This window comes from Setaria italica, chromosome VIII, assembly GCF_000263155.2.
Source record: "Setaria italica strain Yugu1 chromosome VIII, Setaria_italica_v2.0, whole genome shotgun sequence".
In the NCBI taxonomy this organism is placed as follows: domain Eukaryota; kingdom Viridiplantae; phylum Streptophyta; class Magnoliopsida; order Poales; family Poaceae; genus Setaria; species Setaria italica.
This window is the reverse complement of record NC_028457.1, coordinates 13979059-13995090: the sequence shown is the minus strand read 5'-3', so window position 1 is coordinate 13995090 and position 16032 is coordinate 13979059. Positions and strand designations below refer to the sequence as shown.

At 40.6% G+C, this 16032-nt stretch overlaps 3 protein-coding genes across 4 annotated transcripts; 1 reads left to right on the top strand and 2 right to left on the bottom strand.

The window, feature by feature from the left end:
• Positions 1–1219: 1219 nt before the first annotated feature.
• Positions 1220–6010, bottom strand: LOC101779958 (endonuclease III homolog 1, chloroplastic). The gene is made up of 11 exons (XM_004979093.3): positions 5766–6010; positions 5012–5136; positions 4728–4791; positions 4290–4331; positions 3546–3664; positions 3005–3071; positions 2601–2692; positions 2215–2352; positions 2032–2136; positions 1841–1924; positions 1220–1685 (listed from the first exon to the last, which is right to left on the bottom strand). The coding sequence occupies exons 1-11, from the start codon at positions 5869–5871 to the stop codon at positions 1551–1553; spliced, it is 1077 nt and encodes a 358-aa protein (XP_004979150.1). The 5' UTR covers positions 5872–6010; the 3' UTR covers positions 1220–1550.
• Positions 6011–7866: 1856 nt separating this feature from the next.
• Positions 7867–13442, top strand: LOC101778618. 2 transcript variants are annotated; one of them, XM_004979089.3, is made up of 12 exons: positions 7870–8064; positions 8859–8932; positions 9032–9107; positions 9204–9276; positions 9355–9406; positions 9479–9540; positions 9719–9782; positions 10454–10511; positions 10595–10681; positions 11534–11627; positions 12976–13109; positions 13211–13442. In XM_004979089.3, exons 1-11 carry the CDS (start codon positions 7964–7966, stop codon positions 13066–13068), a joined length of 834 nt encoding a protein of 277 aa, XP_004979146.1. In that variant the 5' UTR covers positions 7870–7963; the 3' UTR covers positions 13069–13109; positions 13211–13442. The 2 variants fall into 2 exon arrangements, with proteins under 2 accessions (XP_004979145.1, XP_004979146.1); XM_004979088.3 differs by lacking the exons at positions 12976–13109; positions 13211–13442 and adding an exon at positions 12346–12747 and having other exon boundaries at positions 7867–8064.
• Positions 13443–13588: 146 nt separating this feature from the next.
• On the bottom strand, positions 13589–14725 carry LOC101779565 (tetrapyrrole-binding protein, chloroplastic). The gene has a single exon (XM_004979091.4). It carries the CDS (start codon positions 14532–14534, stop codon positions 13734–13736), a length of 801 nt encoding a protein of 266 aa, XP_004979148.2. The 5' UTR covers positions 14535–14725; the 3' UTR covers positions 13589–13733.
• Between the last annotated feature and the right edge of the window lie 1307 nt (positions 14726–16032).

Here is a 16032-nt window from a genome sequence, read left to right as displayed (position 1 = left end):
ATTTATCATAAACAGAAATGGAAACGTGGACTGATCAGAAATTGACACGTGGACTAATAAGAAAAAGACACGTGGACCTCTAAGAAAATGACACGTGGAACAGCCGGAAAATGACACGTGGACCAGTAGTAAAATTTCACGTGGAGATGTAAAAAAAAGACACGTGGACCAATAGGAAAATGACATGTGGACACACAGGAAAGGACACATGGACAAACAGGAAGATGACACGTGGACACGTAAGAAAATGACACGTGGGCCGATTGAAAAGACGACACGTGTCGATACGAGAAGGAGACACATGGGTGCTTAGAATAATGACACGTTGACTTGCATCATCTCGACACATGGCCTTATGTTAGCTAGCCACGTGGCGGTCATCTTTGCGACACGTGCTGCCCGACACGTCACCTACCAGTGTGGACGAAGCCATGTCGCGTGCGTATTCGAGCCACGTCACTTGCCAGCGTGGACGGCGCCATGTTAGCTGCCAGCATGAACGGGGACATGTGGATCCGAATATTCTTTGACGTTTTTGCGTCGCGCTTTTTCGCGTCACGCTATAGAACAGGAAATGGTTCCGTGATGAAAGTTTTTTCATCATAGATGAAATCAATTCTGTGACGTTTTTGATCATTTCGTCACGGAAATACAAACTTGACGCTCGATTTTTAACGAATTGAAATTCATCACAAAACTTCCTTTACGATGAATTTGGCCTTCACAGTGACATAAGTCATTCTTCATGGAAGCTACGATTTCAACTAGTGATCCTCGATGTTTTCAGAGTTCAAATCCAGCATGAATGTACAGCGACCCAACGCCTGAATGTCCAGCAACCCAACGATCAGACTGCAGGGTGTGTTAGACAGGTTAGCTTGGCCGGCCCTATGGGCCTTGCACAGGCCTGTTGCCGTGCACCACCCCTAATCAGATGTTATCGCTAGGCCTTTGGGTGCTGGCCGTACAGGCCTGTTGCCGTGCACCACCCCTAATCAGATGTTATCGCTAGGATCTCCTAATTGGTGGTGTTTCTATAGACCCTAAAGACCCTAGCTATATATGAAACCCTGGTGGCCTGCACCCTAATCAATCTCCTATTCCTGAGCCATATTGCTTTCATTGTCCTTGCAGATGGACTCATGGTCCTTCAGCCCGACTTCTGTCGTAAAATTAGTATGAACCCAGACAAACGATTTTCTTTTAGAAAGGCTGAATATACAGGCTTAACATTAACATGTAATTGGGTTTACCACCCATACGGGCAGAATTTTCAGTTCAGGCATGTGCAAGTCTTCATCAGGTCTGTTTGGACCGACAACCTGCCTTCCAAACAGGCCGTTAGAGTAACTGATAGGAACGATAAGTCTAACCATCATCTTGAACATATTACAGCTATACAAAATGATACATGGTTTGCCAATGGTACTCGCACCAAGGTGATCACACGTCAATAGATCAACCAAAAGAATGCCCAATAATATCTACCACCAAAGGACAACCCAAAAGCATTATCTACCTTCGGTGCCAGATCAGTCATCAACAAAGTTCTATGGAGACCTTGTTTTCTTTTGCTTTGGATTTGGACTAGATGATTCCTTAAAAGCTGAAGGGCAAAGGTTATTGATGCCACACATGTCACATTTGGGCCTCAGTGGAGTGCAGATAGTCTGTCCAAATCCAACCTACAATACATTTTCCAGTTTTTTTTCAGCATAGACTAGCACTTCTGCACTCAAGGAAGGATTCGGATAGCATAGAACAAAAGCCTTCAACCTAAATAAACAAAGAAAAAAAGTACTGCAGTGCTAAAAATAAGAAATAGTTCGTAGAAAAATACCAGTAATGGGTTTATGGGTTCCCACTCATCCTTGGGTAGCCACTTCTCTAGAGAGATTCTTGTCTGTTCCGGTGTTGTAGTTTTCTGCGCATGATACATAGCAACATAAGGGCTATTCCCCAACCTCATAATTGATAGTAATGTAATTTTCTTACAAGAAGAGAAGCAAACACAAACCAAATCCAAACTACCTGTTTTGTTCCTTCTCGGAAAACCCACCCCAGACGGTTAGAAATGCGATGCACATGAGTGTCAACACAAATTCCTTGAGTATTCTTCCAAGCAATGCTCATCACCTGTCAAGTTGAAGAAAGGTATCAATGAAGATATTTTTATTTATATTTCAACCACAAATGGTATAAGTAGATTATTACCAAATGAGCCATTTTAGGGCCAACTCCTCTCAAAGCAAGCAGGTCATTCAGAGAATCTGGAATATCCCCTCCAAAACGCTCAAGGCAAATTTTAGAAGCTTCTTTTATGAACTGAGCCTTTCTCTGATAGAATCCAACCTGATAAAATAATGAATAATATGGTGTGAGACATCAATCTGAGAAACTTGTAAGCTTCTGGCTTCTAAGCATCTTTAGCCTAAAGCAATGTTCAGTTTCAGATAATGTAACTTCTGGTGTATTTGCAAACCTGATGTGATAACAAAAGCAGTTCTATGCTGCTAACATCATTTGTTTTTTGGTACATCCATCCAGCATGCTAATTATTGACATATGAATGATGAAGGTGAACACCCCTTGTAACTTACAGGTTTGATAAGGTTTGCAAGCGTGGCCTCATCAGTCCTGACTATAGCATCAGGATCAAGTAAACCATTTTCAGAGAGACGTTCCACAGCAGCTGACAAGAATTGATTCCAAAAATGCAATCAGCAATTCAGCGCGTTTATGAAGGACAAGTATTTAGATTTAGTACAAAAACAGCAATGAAATTTTTTAAAAAAAAAGATTTCCTGGGCCCAGAGAGAATCTCAAGCGCCACCCCCCCCCCCCAAAAAAAAAAAAAAAGAAAAAGAAAAAAGGAACAAAGTTTGCTGTACTGAATTTCCTTTGGCTATGACTGAACTGATAATTGGTACCGATGTTTGAGTCACTGAGTGCTCTCAACAAACAGGCATAACCAATTCCAATTAAGGAAATTTTGAAGGCATACCATGCGTAACTTCATCTTTTGTTTGGCTTGACATCATAGTTGATATCAGAACTGCAAATCTTCTTTCCTGTCCAGGAAGAGAAGTATTGATTCATGGATGAAAATGATTCACATAACTTCATTCCATACAATTGGACCTAAACCTTTTACTAATGGAAAAATTAGTGATAAACTAGATGGGTTGAATAAACAAAATTATTTCCTGAGAAAAAAAAGGCATGAGTTCTACTATAAAGAAGTGAATAAGTAAAGAGCTATAAATGTGGTGAATTTGCAATCTATTTGGCACAAAATTCATGCACAGACTGAACTTTTATGTCTAGACTAGGAAAAAGAACTGCATTATTTTTATACGGTAACACAGCACAAGGATTGGCTGGTGAATTGCACTACTTCAATGCTACCTATGTAAGGCCTAACCAAAGAGCTCCACTAGTATCCAGCATGAAAGAAATTTGGGACAAGTCATGGTGTCATACCAAAATGGATCTTTTACAGAAAAAATATATAGTTGAAAAGATGATTTAGTCACAAAAACTACCTTGGGTGGAAGGAGAGAACCAGCTTTTTCACAGCCCTTCGTATCTACGGGGGCTTGGCCAGATAACCTCATGTTTTTAATACCCCCAAGAACTGCCTCCCAATTTTCTGGAGCTCCAACTGCACAAATAGCTACATTAGTTTTCTTATGGTACATGGACATAAGAAGGATACCTATCAAATGAAGAAGAAATAAATGCCTAATACAGCCATCAACAGATCTGGTCTTAACATATTTGTTTTCCATGGCGCAACATGACGAAGGTGGAAAAATGCACTGATGTGTGGAATGAGGAAACACTAAGTTTAATTTAAGTTTTTAATCAATTACTTTAACTGTAACAAGATTGTCTTTTTTGTCTAGCATTACTATAAGGGGAAATCATGAAGAAAATAATCTAGCTCCAAAACATAACAAAATTATGGACTTTATGATAATACAGTTGTGTATGGGAAACTGAGAAATGAAAAGCCCACAACATATCCTGACCATGTAAGACCCCACTTGTGGGTGTGTGGCAGTGTGGCTAGATTGGGCACATGCTAGAAGAACAGAGTTTCAATCCAGTGACTTTATTTTAGTAACCCAAAGAAATATAAATATGTGAGCATTACATGAAAAATAATCAATAATCTTAGTCCAAAACTTCAAGGAGATATTGTTGTCACTAATAGACTTGCCTTGATATAAGCTTGCAAAAAGGAAACATGGGATAACAAGAAAACGAACATGACCTACGAGTACCTTTTATAACTGAAGAAACTCTGACCTTTTTCTCCACCTTGACTGAAGAAGGCAAGTGTTAGAGCTTTTTTGCAAGACATGGCAGATATTGTAAACAAGATTGTAATATTGCAAGCAGATTATCCTGATGAAAGGTACCACGAAGCAAAAAATAAATATTAATAGCAAAGTATGGACAAATACCAATAACTGAAATCATTTACGAGTTAAAAGACCCAGTTGGACTTGGACTACTGGAGAAAGAAAAAAGTAGTCCCAATTGTGAAAATCAAGGGCCGTGCTAAAAACACTCTTAACCTTAATAGCTTCTCCACAACCGCAAGTAATCCAAGCATATGTACACACTCATATTGAACATTTGGCTTGAGAGACCATTGAGAAGAAACTCAAAAAGATTATCTGATCAGCTGTTCTTATCCAAAGCTGGTGTTGCCTTACTTGATGATGTCGATGCTTTGGTCTTGTCGTATCGAAAATCCTCAATGTCAGGTACAATACCAGCCTGCATATACATAGGACATTTTCCGATTGAGGAGAGCATGAAACTTAATACTAAGGTAACAACATGAGCAAATAAATGTAGCTAAATACAAAAGGTACACTTGCATCAAAGAGTTACGGCTCAAGAGAAACAATTTAAATCAATGGTGCAGAAAGAAAAATGAGAAACACATGAAGATTGATTTATTCATGTAAACACATTCTATATTATCAGCAAGCACCTGCTTCTTAGGATGCTCCCCATTTTCTTCAAGCTCTTGCTTTACCCTTTTCCTCTTAACAGAAGGTGATTCAGGCTTGGAAATGTCAAATGAAATACTGGATTCACGTTTCACTTCTCGTACAACTGCAAGGGATGAAACACATGCTTTATTGACAAGGACATAAACTATATTAAAATTGTTGAAAAAATCACGAACAGGTACTGACAGTCAGATATAGCTGTAGGAAGATTAAGATAGCTGTTGTACACTTGAAGTTGGAACAAAGATTTAAAAATTAACTCATAAGTGTTAATCCCACTCATCTTGTTCAATCCACATAAACCAAACAAATGTTTCCAGAGCAAATTAAAGAAGAAATATATATGAAAAGAACTTCCGGGAAAAAAAAACGATTTCCCCCTTGCATCATATAAACGAGCAGCCTAAACTCACGAAGAAAAGGCTAATCCAGGTAGGACACTGATTCCACCCAACATATTAAACGAATTGCGCAGCCTAGGCACTAATTGATAGCAATTTCTGCGGCAAACATTTAGGCACAGACCAGGCGGAGCAAATTGGGGGATAATAAGTACCATTTCAAGAGGAATCCCGTCCTTACGCCACTAGATAAACGAAATAAAGCCTTTGGACTTAACGGCGAAGTAAATAGAGCAAGAAAAATAGTACGTAACTTAAACAATGGGCTATTAAAGGGGGAAAAGAAGATCCGCTGAGATTAAAAGGGCAAGAAAATGGGTTTTCACAACACCTGGGTTGAGGTCGGCGCGGACTAGCCTGGCGGAGGCGGCGGAGCGGGTGGTGCGCATGGCGGCCGGCGAGAGGCGAATGCGGGAGAGGAGGAGAGCGAGGGGCATCCGTGCCCGCGCCGCTAAGCTAGGGTTTTAGCTGCGAGCGGGTCTTGCTCGTCGTTCGGTTACCCCATCTTTGTTGGGTTTGGAGATTTCTTGTTTTCCTCGCGTTTGAAACATTTGCGTGTGGCTTGTGGTGCTGCATCCCACTGCGTGACTGTTTGTTTGTGGTACCTCGGGTAGTCTCCGTGGTGTATCGCATCGCCTCTAACTCTCTAGCTAAACTTTCGAATTAAATTTTAGTCTATATATATATTTGGACGCATGGCTAATAAATAAAGATAAAATTTATAAAGTGTCGTTTTTGTCCTTGTTTCTCTGTTTTCTAAAGCCAATGACGTAAATTTAAAATTAGATTCAAATGTAAATAATGAACAAATAAGCTATACACACAGTTGAGAAGCAACAACCTGGTCACGATCAACAACTTTTATTGAAAAAAATTAGAAATTATTGTCCGAAAGAAAATTCATATGTCTCGCTTTCCTAAATATGTTGTTGTTGTAATGTTGAACTGTAGGTGCACCAATTTGCCAAGTTATTGGATAAAATTGAGCATTTATAAGTTGTTGGACCAATATGCCACATACATCAACGCACGCAGCAACCTCAGTCCTATACCTTGTCGAGCCCTCATTACTATCAAAGAGGAGAATGAGAAAGGAAAAAAACATGAAAACAGGGATAACCTCATCTCCTCCAAATAAAAAACTATGACCATTTTCATTCTATAAGTTGTTCTCAAATTAAATGCATTCTAAATAGGATACAAATTTATTCCAAAATATAATCAAATCCGTTTTTATATCTTTGTACCTTTAATCTACTAGTTATATGTTGCGATTAAAATTAGAAACCATATGTAGGATATAACTACACGGTTTCTAAATTTCAATTGCAGAATATAACCACAATGTAGTTATATGATTCACATGTCCAACCACACCAACCATATTAATAGACTTCGGAGAATTTTCTTAATACTATTCTTTGTTGACTTATAATACCACTTGGGGTGCAACACAATCATCAGGGTCAAGGATGTGGATTAAGATACTACTAACAATTAGTTTTTTATCATAATAATTTCAGTTACTATATTTTTTTTATCATATGTTGGCAGCACCCTAAGCCCATTGTTTAGATCTTTACCACGATATAACCAATGCATCAAAACATCATCCACAACCACTACATGGTCCTTCAGGTGGGTCAGAATCTCAGGTAATGAAATCAAATCATGTTCTACGTAAGATACTCCTATGTAAGACATTCCTTCAGACTCAGCGAGATATATTGCATACTATTCCCATCAAAAGAAAAATTCTCCACCATAATGAAATCTAAAAGCAAGCTTGTCCATATCATTCAGGTGGAGCACTAGATCCCTAACCCTAATCGAAAGAACATAGGTCAAAGGGAATCAAAAGAACACCAAGCCCGTATCTCAGGTAACTTAACCCTTGGGGATTTGAGTAGTTAGCTTGCACCATGAGAATCGCCTTCCTTCCCTTGTGCATTTGCCCCAGGATGATATAGAAAATCGGCGACAGAGGGAGCTGCGAGAACCGCGGGGGCACGGTGTGAAGGGGAAAGTGACGGGCAGCATGAAGGGGAAAGCGACTTGGTGCTACACGTGCTATTTTACGCGCCCCTTTGCTAACTAGGACGTGGATACCAGCAAATACAAAAGCCAGACTAGTATAGGGTCGAGGGGGTTTAGCTTCTGGTTTGTGGAGATTGAGTTTTAGATTTTTGTTAGAGATCACCGGAGGTAATGCATGCTTTTTTTCCTTATTAATATTGTAAAGGGACTTGTTGTTGAAGAGATAGAGATAAGATTGCAAACTCTTAATTATGTTGTCCAATTCTACACTAATGATGGTTAAAATGGATTTTTTTAAAAAAATTATTATGTTGGAGGCTTCTCTCAAACATGAATGCTGGATTCCTTTGCATTTTCATTTTGGCCATTCCCAAATTTCAAATTTTAATTCAGCAGCCAAACGGCTCTGCCACGTCGGCACGGCCTGAACACTCCCGACTCCGTCCTTCCGCTCCTCCCCATTCCTTTCGCCTCTCCGATCCCGCCGGCGGGATGGCTGGCCCGCGCCCCCTCCTCCGCCGGATCCTCCGTCTCGCCGCCGCCTTCGCCGTCGCCGCATGCGCCTGCTTTCCCGCCCCGGTCTCCGGTATCCGGTGAGCTCCGCACTTCCCTTGCTGGCTTTGCTATGCTAGAGGACCCAAATCTCTTTGCCCCCGTGCTCGTCGCGGTCAGTTCAGCTCTCGGCATAAAAAAGGTTCTCTGTAGAGAAGGCTAGCATTCAGACTAGTTAGGATTCACTTGGTCACGGATTGGGACGGACCTCAAGCTTGATTCTGTTGATCTGTATACTGTGAGGGGGAAATTGTGTGTATGCCTAGCTAATTTTACTTTTATAAAATCAGGATGCTTTTATGTTTATGTTTCGACACGGTTCTATTTGTTCATGCTAGAGCCACTGATTGGGGAGTATGGGAACGGTAGCTATCTGTGCCGATGCACACAGGTAAATGCCACTAATCTTTGACAATGTTTTCATGGTCAGTGGGGTCCTCTGTCATTGGGCCGTTTGATTTTCGTGCAATATCACAAATCACTAGCAGAAGGGCTGGTAGTGAGGTAGGATTGGAAGAGAGAAGCAATGAGGAAGCTTAGTGTGGATGGAATTTTGGAAGGGAGGAGTGTAGATTAGGCTAGTAAGAAAGATATATATAGATAAAAGTTGGGTAGGGATGGTGATTGATGAAAAATACTTCCAGATACTAGGTACTAGTTCAGTAATCATATTGCGCTTTAACCTTGTTTCTGGGACCAGGACAAAGTTTTCATTGCATAATGCAGCATGTGTATCAGTCTAGTATTGGGACATTCTTGTCATTCCGAATATGAGAGCTATTTTGCTGTGTATATTTCAAGTAAAGCTAAGGACAGGCCTTTAAATGTTGCGCAGGAAGGACAGCTTTATTGAACCAATTATATGCAGAAGCACTGTTCAGGGACGGCATCTGATCTCTGATGATAATGGCAATACTCCTGTTCCTTTGTCTTGCTTAGATTATTTTTCCTGTCAATGCTGCACTATCCTTCAACCATTTCTCACTGATAAACCACTTTCCCTTGTAGGTTATGTGTGCTCTGCACTTTCAATCAATCCATGGTCTCACTGCTGCCCAACAACAAGGGATCGCTTTTCCTGCCAGTGAGTTTCCTATCTTTTGTCGCACCTTATATGCAACACTCCATCTGAACTAGTTAACCCTGTCAACCTGACATAAGTCTTCATGACATAATCCAGGGGCTGCAAACTTGATTTACAGTGCTGCAACTCTTATGAATATTGTGTTTCTTGCTGTTTGAATCCTTCTAAGGTAAATCCTAACAAGGAGTACCAGGTCTGGCATACAAAAATGAATTGTATTAAACTTTTTACTTGCCCTTTTTGTCAGACCAAGAAAGAAGATGTGCTGAAGCTGAAGGTAGCTAAGCCAGTTACTGCTGGTAAGATGTGTGAAGTTATTAATTGGTGAATTCGTAATATGGTGCATGAAGTTTACAATTAGTTTTCTTCAGGAACATACACAAATGTTTTTGATTTCTGCATGGGAAGATGCCGCCATAACTCTGCAAGTGTGGTACTGCTTTTTCCTCCCCCATAGAGTACCAATACAACAATTCTTCTACTTTATGTCATACCTCACTTGTTTTACCTAAAATGAGGAGTTGTGGCAGTTTCATATTTTTTAATATTAGTTACAACAACTGCTTGTCCAAATAGTTCAGTCTAATTAATTTGTTCTTTCCATTTACAAGGTTCATGAGAATGCCTACGCCAGTGACTTCCATCATTGTTTTGCCATGCAGCAAAATTCTTCGGGTATGAGTCCATACTATGAATTGTATTTCATAATACAACTTCAGTTGTAACATGTTCACAGATCATTACTGGTAGACCTAAACTACCATGTTCTCAGATCATTACTGCTAGAACTGAATTATTTAAGTAAACACTAATACTCTCTACCCTTGGGATTCATATCCATGTGCATGTTAATATTTTGAAACATCCAAATCCCCACTAGGAGTGGAAAATAGCCCAGTTTTACCTCCTTCCCGTTTCGAATAGTCTGGTTCAGCTCCGCTGAAGCTAATGTGACATGAGCCATAAGTAGCGATTTATATAGATACAGGTAGGGCCAACTTGCTATGGCAATTAGCTTTTGACTAGCCATCTCCTGGCCTCTTCAACAGTGTAGCAGCATTAGCCATACCAGAAAATATGTAACTTAGGGTATGTCCTGGAATCAATCCTAGGGAAAATTATGACATTGATAGCCGTTTATTAACTTATTGTCTTTATAAATGGATGCTTGAGAACTTTGATAGTGATAAGATCTTCCCTTATTATCTTTGACTAAAATCTGGACAGTCTGTGCTAGCAGCTCACAATCTGGTACCTTTCTGTCTATTGGTCCATTACTAGTGCCCATGATGCATTGTTTTGAATTATATGATTGGAAATGATCATGGAATGTAAATATTCTGCAGGATCAACTGAATCTAGTTCTGTATCAAAGTTGTTGGGCATTAACGTCGTAGTAGGAAGGTAAGGCCTTTCCACTTTAAGCACATATCTGTAAAGTGAATGAGAACCTAGGAACTGCTTTATGGATCTCAAATGAATTTTAGGCCAGGGGAATCTTGCAGCTTGGTTTGCAAAGTAAGAGGACAGTCATGTGTTCCAAGCAGGCTCTCTGTCTTGAACAAATGTGAGATGTAAGTCCAATTGATTATCTTCAAATAACATGTCACCGTTACAGTTCAGTCAATTATTCTTCAATTGCAAATGACACACATGCCATGCTATAACAATTACTTTTTAGCTGACTAGTCACATAGGAAGTTACATTTTCATTGTATCGGGGGTGGGCTTGAAGTAAATGTTGACCAAGAGATTACTCAGAACCTAACTTAATTTAACAGCCAACAGTAGACTGTATCTGGATGAGTCCGTCAGTATTAAAGTGACGCCTGAAACATTCCAAGCTGTCACCTAAAAACTTGAAAAGTTTCTTTTGCTATTTACATGTCTTACTTCTCAACTGTTTTCAATCCACCAGCATCAACACAAGTTTTCATTGAGATAATTTTATATCATGTATAAGACTCACTGAAAATTGAAGGGCACATCTGGCTCCAATGTAAAGCAGACATAACTTTTATTAAACCTGCATGAGCACAATCACTAATATCGTTAATATAAATTATCAGGCAAATTCGCTATGGACCTCCTCCGGATCTTATGTACCTTGTTATTTTTATCATTTTGTTAGTTGGTCTTTCATGATAGGAAGTATCTGTTCTTGTTTATAATTACTTGTGTTAGCTTGGCAGCTTGCCATATAGCAGCTTGTTACTTCTAGATTTTGTTTCTTGCTGTGAAAATAGATCTATCATCATATCCTCACTTGATGCTCAATAAACTCATTCATGTTACATCATCATCCAAGGGAAATTTTCTTGGTGGAAATTAGATAATACAAACTGGAGCAATATTCGTGTCTGTGTGTTTTCTGTTTGTACATCCATGCAAGATAATGATCGCTTGCACTCAATTGTTCAAACCAGTTTGCAGAAATATATGAGATGCAAAAGCGGCTGCTTTCGCAGCCTTGGACCAGATCAGCCTGCTGAAGTTGTTGATGAAGCTCCGACCAGCTTGGTATGAATAATATGACTTATGTTTTTTTTTCTTGGACTATTGTTTATCTCAGTTTCATCTCTAGCAGTTTCACCACATGCATACTGTTAAAAGGTTTGATCCGATGTTCTCAGTTCTCACAGCTCAGGTTATATGGGTCACTCTTCTGGTTATGCTGTTTGTGCCCATACTTCTTTCTTCCTTAAATGAAATGACACGCAGCTCTCATGCGTCGTTCGAGAAAAAATGCACATACTTCAAACTGCCACTCAATGCTGCGCTTATGCCAATTTCTGAAAAATAGTCAGCCAACTTACTAACAAAGTGTTAGTGCTTAGGAATTTAGGAGGGAGGGGAATGCGGTGGCCATGGCTAAGCCCTTTGCTTCTCCTGAATGAACCTAAATACTATATATCCCCTCACTCTATATAGAGGGAGATATTTTGACCCTTAAGTCAATTATAAATGGGAACTTAAAGATATGATCCTACTTTCTTTGCAATACATAGATTCTTAATTAGAGAGATACCATGGCTTCCAATCTGTTTATCTGCATAACGTAATCCTTGCCCATCTGAAGGGTATCGTTACATAAACTTTTGGGAGTTGACAAACTTCTCACCTCATAAAATTCATTATTGATCATGCCATCTCTGATTCCACTGCCTCATTGGATACATCTGAACAAATTCAGCTTCAATTTGAACACTCTTTATATGTTTAAACTATTATGTTTCAGATATTATCATTTCTCTGCTTTGACACTGACAAAGTTGGGTCAGCACCACAAGCATCTACTTGGTGGCATCTCAAATGGCATTTGGATGCAAGATTTAGAGATTCACATATGACAGTGGGTGGAGATATATGAGAGGATTTGATGGATTGATGAGAAATTTATCAGATTACTTTTGACAAAAATTATTGCATCAACATCAGTCCCCAAAGCCACCTAAGTTGTGTTCACCTCTTTCTTCATCGTTTTGTCCGATACCTTCTGAAAGGAATATTACGTATTATTATCATTGTTGTTTGTTTTCACAATCAATGTCTCATGATATCCCTGCTATGCAAAATTAGATGGCTGATAGTTAACTTTGTCTCCTTTATTGTAATTGAAATAGTACAAAATTTCAGTGGATTCCTTGCTTATGATATCTATGCATTGGACCCCAGTGAAATACGCAATTGAGTAACATTAGTGACTGCAGTTGTTAAGCTCGCAATGCTGCATGAGGGAATGCCTGTACTGCCTATTGACTTGAAATTTTCAGTTGTGGTGGTGCTTTCTACATTGATGTTGTGCATGTAAACATAAAATAATCATAGTTAAAATGTGGAACTGATTTTCATTTGGCTTCTATTTCAGAATCCAGGAGCATGCTTATACATGCAGATGGATGAACGGCTCACATGTGACGGTTCACATCAGCATACCCGGAGGCTCTGTCCATGCGCATGAGAAGGAAAAAAGGAATGTGACATACATCAGAGATTAGAGAGGTAGTTTTCCCTGAAAAAGTTTCTATCATGCTATAGACTCATTTAATTGCCAAGATATGGACAGAGTAGGTTTTCTCACGTCAGTCACATTCACTGGACAGGAAACAAGTGGAGACGATAAGCTGAAAACCAGTGGTTCTCCATCACCCCCATGATGAACAACCATTCTGTGTACTGGTTGCTTCAAGCCCTCAAACACAAACATCCTATTCTGCTCCTATTTTCGGGCAGGATCATGGATGCAGAAGGAAATGGGGTACCTGCAAATCTTTGCATGGTATTTGGAAGGATGTTGCCTGCTGAATGAATGCATGCAGCATCGGTAATGCGTTACTCTATCGCTATATACATACCATCGAGTGCGAGATGCATTGCATCCATGCTTTCCTCATAATTTAGATTTGTGGCTGTCCTGCGCAGGCTGTTACACTTTCTTGTCTGCAAGCATCATTCATGTGCAGAGCAAACACCTGAACCAATTATACTCATAATATATTGCACATTTTTTCATGCATGTTCAAGACAAAGTAAGACAAACAGAACTACAGATACATGTTCTTTTAAATCAATTGCACCATGCCAGCATCTCTGCATCACAAACACCCATGCCATTTTTGGCCAGCCTCAAAACGAGTAGTTAGGCTTGAAATCTCTCATAAACTTTGGTCTCTCCTTCCCTTTGTTATCATCTGTGCTCTGACCACTGGTGGCACTCTCTGCTGTGGCTTCGTCTTCCTGGCTCTCCTCAAAGGCCGGGTGGGTGAGGATGTTCCCCAGGAGCTGTGTCCCCCTGAGGGCATTGGTGAGCGGCAGGTGACCCTCAGGTGTGTCATCCTTAATCTCCCACATGAACTCATCAGGGAACGCTCTGTAGTTGTACTGCTCTATCTCGGTGTCTAGCTTCTTCATCCAGCCAACCTTGATGAAGAAGCGGGTGAAGTCACGCCGTGACTTCTCCCAAAGCCGACGCTGAACACTGTACCCGAACTTGCCATTGCTGTGCTCCTTCCAGAGCTTGTCAATGGCCTGGAGGTCCTCAGCAGAGATGAACTGGACCTCGGAGAAGAAGACGTACCCTCGGCGCCGTGCGGACTCCCCTGCGAGCTCGATGAGGAGCGCACGGGTGGTCTCATCGGCCTGGCGGTAGTCCCCTGCTGCGAGCTGGCGGCCGAGGAGGTCTATGGAGGGGGTGGGTGGCGAGTCAGCCGCCGCAGCCGGGGTGACTGGAGTCGGAGCTGATGAGTTGGCCGTCGAGGTTGTGGTCACCGAGGGGGAGGTGTTTGAGTAGAGCCTGAAGGAAATGCTGCCGCTGTTGTTTGTGGAGAGCTTGAGCAGAGCAGAAGGGGAGCTCTCATGGCTGCCGCCAGTGTTGACGAAAGAATGGTGTTGGGGAAGAAGTAAGGACTGGAGAGAAGCATTTGCCATTGATGGCAGGAGGACTGAGCTGAGAATGGAGGGGAAGGAGATGAGAGGGAGGGAGACGATGATAAAGGAGTGGATGGGGTTTAGTGAGAGCCGAGCTGGTGGTCGTGTGGTGTGGAGAATTGAGAGTGTGTTGCCTTGTGTGTATTTGTGACTTTTGTTGTCATCTGTCAGGGGTTGTGGGAGATTTTGGTGGTGGTTTTGTAGGGGGTGCATCTGGGAGAGAATACAAAGGAGGGCTGTGATTGGTGGGTTCTGGGTGAGATGAGGATACTGGCTAGTGGCTACTCAGCAGAGATGCCAAGGAGGCGAGGATGGGATGTGTGGGCCGAGTCCACAGAACAGTTCTGATATCTTGTGCATTCTTTTGCTCACGTGCCAAAAAAAACTTGAATCCAAATCCTGCTATCATAATGTTTAAATTTAGGTTTGAATCCAGGTTCAAATAACAAATATAAGTTCCAATCAACATAATTTTCCCCCTGCAATTTCGATTTCCAATTCTAGTTTTTTTTTTCCTATAACCATGATTTTGTCTGAATACCTGTTAAAGTGTAATAAATATAAGTTTGAATCTACATAAAACTTCCTAAGAAATTCCCGTTTCCGTTTCCGTTCTTCTTTCCGGGCTAATCCCTCCTGTAATCTAGTAGTTTTGTTGTACTTTTTTTTAAGACGTGTATAGCACGTTTTTCATTAAGAGGTAAGAGGAAGAGAAGTATCATGTGAACCTTTAAAAAACAAGAACGCCCAGCACTTTCGCAATCACATTTGTATGTGGTTTCATTATTACATCTCAAAAAACAAGCAAAAAAAATTATTATACCAATTTAGCATGTATGCATGCAACAGCTAATTAGTACTAAATATGACTAATAAATAGGGACAATCGAGGTCATTTTATCTCCTTATTAATTTATCCTAAAATTTTCTTGTTAATCTATCCTGAAATTTTTAAGACGATTTTTCTAGGATGGAGGGAGTAGATATGTATGAACAATGATGCTTTACGGGCGTTGTTTCATTGGCCTTACTTTTGCAGCTCGTGAAATACAGAAAACCATTACCGGTAATAATGACAATGAAACTGTTTTCTTTTCCTAAAATTGGTAATGAATCATACTATCTTAGCGTGACAGAAGAATCAAGATAACATTGGGAATTGGAAAGTTCCTTTTCTTGGGTCTACGGACCTGGTCCATGTGAACGTGTGCCTGTGACGACATGGCCGAGTTGGACGCTCTGGATGGCAGAGCTTGTCTGTCTGTTTATCATGGAGGCCACGTATGCTATCTCGTTTAAACCAAACAAATAAAATACGGGACATTGTCCACGTATTTGTCAGAGGTATAGATACGTATATAATTCGTGGTGGCTGCATTTTCATTTGGCATGGGGTATTGAGACGTGTGGACCGCATAGCGCCACTTTCTCTCTCCCTCTGACTCTCTCTCTAGGCTTGTGGGGCCACCTGGCTTGTACTTTGCCGTTTGCAACCCGT

What these genes read in the sequence shown, in the direction of transcription:
- LOC101779958 (XM_004979093.3), bottom strand. Translation starts at nt 5,871, where the DNA reads ATGCCCCTCGCTCTCCTCCTCTCCCGCATTCGCCTCTCGCCGGCCGCC. An exon ending in CCGCGCCGACCTCAACCCAG is followed by an intron (nt 5,137 to 5,765) that starts GTGTTGTGAAAA and finishes CATCCCTTGCAG; the next exon opens with TTGTACGAGAAGTGAAACGT. An exon ending in GGGAGCATCCTAAGAAGCAG is followed by an intron (nt 4,792 to 5,011) that starts GTGCTTGCTGAT and finishes ATGTATATGCAG; the next exon opens with GCTGGTATTGTACCTGACAT.
- LOC101779565 (XM_004979091.4), bottom strand. Translation starts at nt 14,534, where the DNA reads ATGGCAAATGCTTCTCTCCAGTCCTTACTTCTTCCCCAACACCATTCT.
- LOC101778618 (XM_004979088.3), top strand. Translation starts at nt 7,964, where the DNA reads ATGGCTGGCCCGCGCCCCCTCCTCCGCCGGATCCTCCGTCTCGCCGCC. An exon ending in AGGGATCGCTTTTCCTGCCA is followed by an intron (nt 9,108 to 9,203) that starts GTGAGTTTCCTA and finishes GACATAATCCAG; the next exon opens with GGGCTGCAAACTTGATTTAC. An exon ending in GCTGTTTGAATCCTTCTAAG is followed by an intron (nt 9,277 to 9,354) that starts GTAAATCCTAAC and finishes CCTTTTTGTCAG; the next exon opens with ACCAAGAAAGAAGATGTGCT.